The following is a 6,632-nucleotide window of genomic DNA, read 5'->3' as shown; positions in this document are numbered from 1 at the left end:
CTAAGTGTAATGCTATATGGGAATATAAACAATAATAGGAAAGTTCCTTCCCTTAATAATAAGTCAAATAGTTTTATGAACCTATTGTGTGTTATTCCACGTGATTAAATAACGGGAATTTTCGAAATATTGGTGAGTTGTTGTGAGGATCATCTGAATAAAGGAGGAACGCTTTATGTTTTAATACTTTATCATAATATAATTTTAACCCCAACACAGCAGAAGAATGGATCTAGAACTAGCTGGATCCGAGATATTTTGGCTTATATGATATTTTCTTTGGTATAAAGAATCTGCTGGAGGATGATATACAGAGAGATATAATCACCTGCTAAGCAGTCAGGGAGCCAAAGAATATAAAATGGCAGGAAAGGGTCAGGTGATGCTTACAAATTTACTGATAACACCTAGTGTATATTATAGAGAACAGTCGAAGAATACCAGGACACACCAAAAGGAAGGGGAAAAAAGCAACCAGAAGTAAAAGAGTTGCAGGATAGAAAAATAGATTAACCGCTAAAAACACCTGGGCGGTGGCGCATAATGTAAAACAGGACAAGGATGATTCAATAAAAACCCGGGACCCGCAGTAAGCATCCACAACTGGCTGCAGAGGGAGAATATGGAGTCTGCAGCAGATTTAAAGAAGCGTATAAGAGAACAAGATGTATGACAAGAGGGGTCAGGGGAGAATATTTGGCATAATGTGTCTACAATAGTTACTAGAGACAGAGGTCCCCCAGGATGATAGAAGGAGCTACAAAGAAGGCAGGAGGCAACACGCAGGAGACCTGGACCAGAAATGCCAGAATTTCCCATCAATCTCAATCTACAGGGATAATGGCTGTGAGAAGGATAAGTTACGATATTATGACTTGCCACACCAAAACAGATGAAAGGGCTATCCACGAGCCAGAAAGGGGACAACTACGAATGAATCAAGCCGGGTTAATTCTACGAATTCAGGACCTGTAGGGAAGTGGGCGTAACAAAAATCGGAAAGATCGCAGGCAACAAGGCTGGGAGGACATGATTAAGAATATATATTATTAGGGAAATAAGAAGATGAAACAAGGAAGGGGAAGAGACCGCAGCTATGACCCACAGTAAGAAGTAGTATAAATGGGCGCCGACAGTGGAGGCGAGAGAAACAGGGGACGTATGAGGCAGCACGAAATAATTAAATATAGGAGAGACAACTAAACCACACGTACTGAGCAATATAAAGAGTATCTATAGGATATAGCGACAAAGAGAACAGGGTAAGAGAGAATACACAGCAGCCACTTTAGCAGAAGAAAAATAGCAACTGGCGAGGTGGACATTATGATATGATCTGAAAATATATATAAGGAGCCAACAACTGGGGGCAATGGTAAAGAAAATATTTCGAGGCAGGAATTCCAAGGGCAAAATTCCTGTGATCTGACAGATCCCGGCCGGATAACAGCAACCCGACTAGGGCACTGGAAGGGGGCCATAGTCCCAGGATACAGGCAAAAAGGAGTAAACTGAGGAGGCAAAAAGACAATGTAGGGGCATAATCGTAAGGAACCCCAGGAAAGAGGAGCATACCTGGTGAAAACATTGTTCTAAGGGACAGATGCGGAAGAAAATATGAAGAGCGGGGAAGCAGCAAGGAGAAGAGAGAAAAGAATGACCGAAACAGAAGTCATGGCATTTCTATGAGAAAACCCCAAAGAGACTGTGGGGTGCGAAAGAAACATTAAAGGAATAGCAAAGAAGATTGGCTCCTGGAGTCTAAGAAAAACAGAAACCCCCAATGCGGGAGGGCATACAGTAAACCTACCGAAACCAAAAAGGATATATGGGCAGAAAAGAAGCCTAAGAAGCTTCCCTGCCTCAAAAAACCAGGACCCAAGTGACAAAGGGGCCGAAATTGAATAAACCCTCTATGACCCAGGGAAAAATCATTTAGGGAGAGTTAAAGATAGGAAAGAATCCAGCCTCTCCACGTCCGTACAAGTCTACACCAGCAAACTAACGAGATCAGTGGGGAAGAAAATAAGGATAAGACAGAAGAAAATCAAGAAACTGCCTCCCCAGAAGTATTAATGAGCAACCAAAAAGAAATGATTTAATTAAAACCAAAACAATAGGAACCTAACATATGAGGCCCACAGGCCCCAGGAGTAGAAAAGAGCGGTGCCCCGGAATTGAGCGATGCCCGGACAAGTGAATTATTGACTGCCAGCGAAGAAAAGTGATAGAGGAGGAATAATTTGGATGATAGAAACAACAGCAGGAGCAAAGGATAGGCGGCATCACAAAGAAATAGAAGGAACAAGCCAAAGCAATAGAACCGGCGCAACCAGTAAAAAATAGAAGAAGGCAACAAGAAGTGATTAGGAGAAAGAGGGAGCAATCTCGCGGGAGAAGTTGATTAAATAAATACGCCCAAAAGTAGGTCCACGAGGCACCGCAGGCGAGCAAGAAAGAGTCGACTATAAAATGATCCGAGCCCCTGACAAGGTACCAAGTACAAAACCGGTAATCAGCAGCGAAGAAAGCAACAGGAATAAACCTGAAACTATAGGAGCTGCTCCCCTCTATAATTGACCAACGAAAAAAATTTAGGCCCCGAAACAAACTGAGGCGGAACAGAACCCGGGATTAGGTAAAAAGGAATCTGAGACACACCAACAGCCCTTCTGAGCAGTGAGGATTAAATCTCCCTGTCGACTCGAGCTTCTGCATCAGCTAAGGATAAGAGAGTATGTAAGGGGCCAAGTATATAGAATCATATTCGCCGAAGGAGAACAGACAAGTGTGGGGTAATTACCGATATCTAAAGTGGGCAACTAAAAATCGAAGAGTAAGAAGAGAAATTGACAACACAGTGCTTCCCTAACAGAATGGATAGCCCCGAACTCAACCCAAGTCTCCTCAAAGATTAAGAAGGCATCTATAAAATAGCAAATCCCAGTAACCCAATGGAACTGACAGAGATACTCTCAAGGCACCGGAACATGGGATAAAGTACCAGTTGATGATTAGATGCAAGGAGGAGGAACAGCCAGAATAAACACCATTACGATTTACACTTGTTCGGAAAAGACTAAGAGGATATGGTCGAGATGAGAAAACCTTCCAGGTCAGGAAAGAGGCCAGCAGACGGATCCAATAAAGGGTCCTAAAGCAGACAAGAGGAAACTCTGCAACAGTGCCAGGGAAAACTCCCAAGAATACGATAGGAGAGCAAAGCCTCCATCGCCAGTTATATCAAACAAGAGTGGGAAAGAGTCTGAGCAGATAATTATTCCCTGGGAGAAGTTTCCAGAATTCAAAAGGAGAAATGCTAAAATAGTGAAACACGATGAGTATACATGATAAGGAATAATCAGAGATTCCCCAGGGGTGATGAACAAGACTAGCTCAGGTACCTTCTAAGACAGAACACTTGTGGATCACAACCAAATACCCGGGAGGATCCCCCCTGTCCCCTACTTACCTAACCTTCCCAGAGGTAAGAATAGCCAAATTCAGTTCCCTGGAAGGAGTAGTTTAGGATTACCAGGAAAATGGGAGACTGAAAATCTCCCCTGCCTGAAAGCCAAAATCCTAGGGAAGGTAATCAGTAACTCAAAACAGATGTAAACAGTCCCAAGGAACAAGAAAGGGGCAAAGGATTCCTAAAAGACTAAAGCCAATGGGCACTAGGACATGCCAACCACTCTCCCCACACTCCCGAAATCCCCACAAATGTCCCCAAAACACCAAGTACGTATAAAATATCAGACCCCCTCTCCTCCGCCCTAACAGGGGGAAAACTGAGGAACATTTAATGTTGAATGCAAAACGAGGCCCAGGAGGGGTTAACACCTAGCCCCTGAGAATATAAGAGCACAGGTAAATACAGGAAATGAGTAGAACCGAAAGGGAAGGAAGGCAGAGCGCTAAGTATCTAATGAGGGATATAAAGAAAAAATAGAAGTCAATTAGAAAGAGTCAACCCCCCCGTCCCTAATATGCAAAGGAAACTACTACCAGGCGTAATAAGTATCAGCCAATAACGGCCCTGACAAATGAAGGAGGCACAGAACAATGTCTCCTCCATTTTGATCCCCTGTGTGCCTAAACTGCAGGACAGCGTAGAAGAGTAGTCATAACCGGAGAGTGTAATAGAAGAGAAAAAAAAAAATAAAAAAAAAGGGAAACGTCCAATAAGGAATTTGTGAGTCAGGAACAGCATCCTATTGAAGTGAACGAACAGGTGCAACCCCTACAGGATCTAGCCCCGATATAATGTATCATTAAGAAAGATAAGCCAATAACAGAGACAACAGGGAATCGCCAAGGAGGATTAAACTCCCCGTGGAGTAACAAACCTAAAGTACGCAACCTGGGCAACAGGAGCCGTACCTGTAGGCCTAAAAAGTTCTCCCGATGCCCCCTATCGGAAGAAATCATTCCGTTGACACCGGAAGGGTAAGGCAAATCCAACAATTCTTTCGACGCCAGGAAGTCAGGCTGTTCCAATTCAGAAATAGAGAGCAGGAGGGACAAAGAATGTAGTGGGGCCTCATGATAGGTTCATGCCACCTGGGAACAGATACCAGGCGAGGGTGAACTGCGCTGTTAGTAGGAAATAAGAGGCCCCCATCATTCAGAAAAAGAATCATAAACCAAATAAATCAGGACAGCTATCTGTTACAAATGAAGAAGTGCTATCGAGGTTTGCCTATGAAAAAGGGCAAGATATACGGGCAAACAATGAACAAAACAACCCTGAGAACAGGAAGGAGCAGAAATCAACGAACACAGTAACTCGGGACGGATATATATATCTAGAGTGGATTCCTAGAAACTTCCCTGGAGTCGAGTAAGTGAGGCGAGGATTAGAATTAACTTAAGTGTGGCATCTAGGCCAGGCAGGAAAGCACGTGAGTAGATATATTGGGGTGACAGATAAAGGCCAAATCACTCGAACCTCAGCAAAGTAAAGATGAATATCCGGGGTAGCCTGGACAGTGGAGGAGTAGTGAAGCAACCCGGACAAGTTGCGGGAGGAATATCTCCAAAGCAGAAGTATATCTAAAAGAAGCAAAGAGAATAGTAATCAGATGTCAACAACCACAATCCAAACCTCGAACCGAAAGAGGAAACCTCTATGGTGGTTGGGAGAGCCAGTGAAGGTAGTATGAGTGAAATAGCGGGGCGGGCAGGCACTAGAAGGGGATCGCAATAGTATTAAAGTCATAAAGCAGCAGATCCAGAAAATTATACCCCCGGGATACACCTGAACAGTGTTAAAGAATGGAGCGAAGAGGAGTGAGAGAGGCCGAAGGATGAGTGGGATGGGAAGAGCCAATCTAACCAATGAATAATACAAGGCACATAGATGAGAACACCAGTCCAAGACGAAGATCCTGCCGAAGAGGCCCCAGGCAGAGACCCTAGTTCCCGCACAAGGCGAGGTGAAGGGCGTGCAACTCTCTTTAAACAACAACAAGATACGATTTCGGAAGCACCCCGATATGCTTAGAGGGAAATTAATGACAGCGGAACCCACCTGGGGGAGGCAGAACCAATTCCCTAATGAAGAGGAAAGACAAACCCACCAGGATAAGGAGGGAATTGTAGTATCAGGAACCTAAGAGGCAGGAATCAGAATTAGAAGTTTTCTCGGATGAAATAGTAGGTATAAACTTGATTAAATGACAAAATGGTGCACCTGGGGAGAGACCGTTTATTACCCAGAAGAGACAGCGTCGCCCTAAATGCAAATCACGCGAAAAGAAGGAATGAATAAACGAGAATACAACGCCACTCTGTCTGCCGTAGGGGGATGACGGAGGATGAAATGACCCGGGAGTACAGATAAATATACTAAATAGATGAGATTATTCCGAGAAACTCTAAATTAGGGGTATTCACCCAGAGATAAAAGGGCAGTCGCCTTTAGTGTATACCAGTAATAGATCTCGGATTGACAGAAGATTACAGATGAATCAGCACCGCACCCCCCGCAGACAGAAGGGAAGCGAGAAATCTAAGCAAGGATATATGAGAAATTTATAGAGAAAAGAGACAAACGGCTGAGCGGAGGAGAAATAATGGTGTAAGTCATCTGGAAGGCAAAATTTCTGGGCACTAAGCACAACATGACATAATAAGAAGGCAAAGGATTCCGGATGAGTGTAGTTAACTTACGAGAGGTCTTATAACAGGGAGTGAATACAGAGAAACAAGGCAAAATAAAAGAACTCTGCGTGTAGATCACAATGAGAGGGTGTTCGAGAATTACTCTCACTCTTCAGAATCCGAATAGATCTATCTTAATAAATTAAGAAGCTTCAGCGTTTCGTAATTAGGCCGATTATGAGTGATGGAAGGAACAATAGTCAATCCCACCCTTGGCTCCAGGGGCCCGCATCTCGCATGAGGACCAACACGAAAATAAGAATGAAGTGATAACGAGGCAAGAGAAATTATAGATCTGGCTATAAATAAGGATAGGAAAAGGGGGCTTCCTATGAAGCCTCCCCTCCACGACACCCCGAAAAAAGAAAGAGCAACAATCCCAGTAAGTAGGCCAGCGACAAAACAGGACCCAGAACCAACGGCCCCCCCCCACGAGAAAATAGAAGGATCGAGGGAAGAGGCTATAC

At 43.9% G+C, this 6,632-nt stretch overlaps 1 protein-coding gene across 1 annotated transcript; it reads left to right on the top strand.

Annotated features, from left to right (window-relative positions):
• Positions 1-744: 744 nt before the first annotated feature.
• On the top strand, positions 745-975 carry C922_05492 (hypothetical protein; the record flags this gene model as incomplete). Its single annotated transcript, XM_008821063.1, has 1 exon — positions 745-975. One exon carries the CDS (start codon positions 745-747, stop codon positions 973-975), a length of 231 nt encoding a protein of 76 aa, XP_008819285.1.
• Positions 976-6,632: the final 5,657 nt, after the last annotated feature.

The sequence above is a fragment of the Plasmodium inui genome, assembly GCF_000524495.1.
Source record: "Plasmodium inui San Antonio 1 unplaced genomic scaffold supercont1.81, whole genome shotgun sequence".
In the NCBI taxonomy this organism is placed as follows: Eukaryota; Apicomplexa; class Aconoidasida; order Haemosporida; family Plasmodiidae; genus Plasmodium; species Plasmodium inui.
Note: the sequence above shows the minus strand (reverse complement) of the source record. Positions and strands in the feature narration are given on the sequence as shown.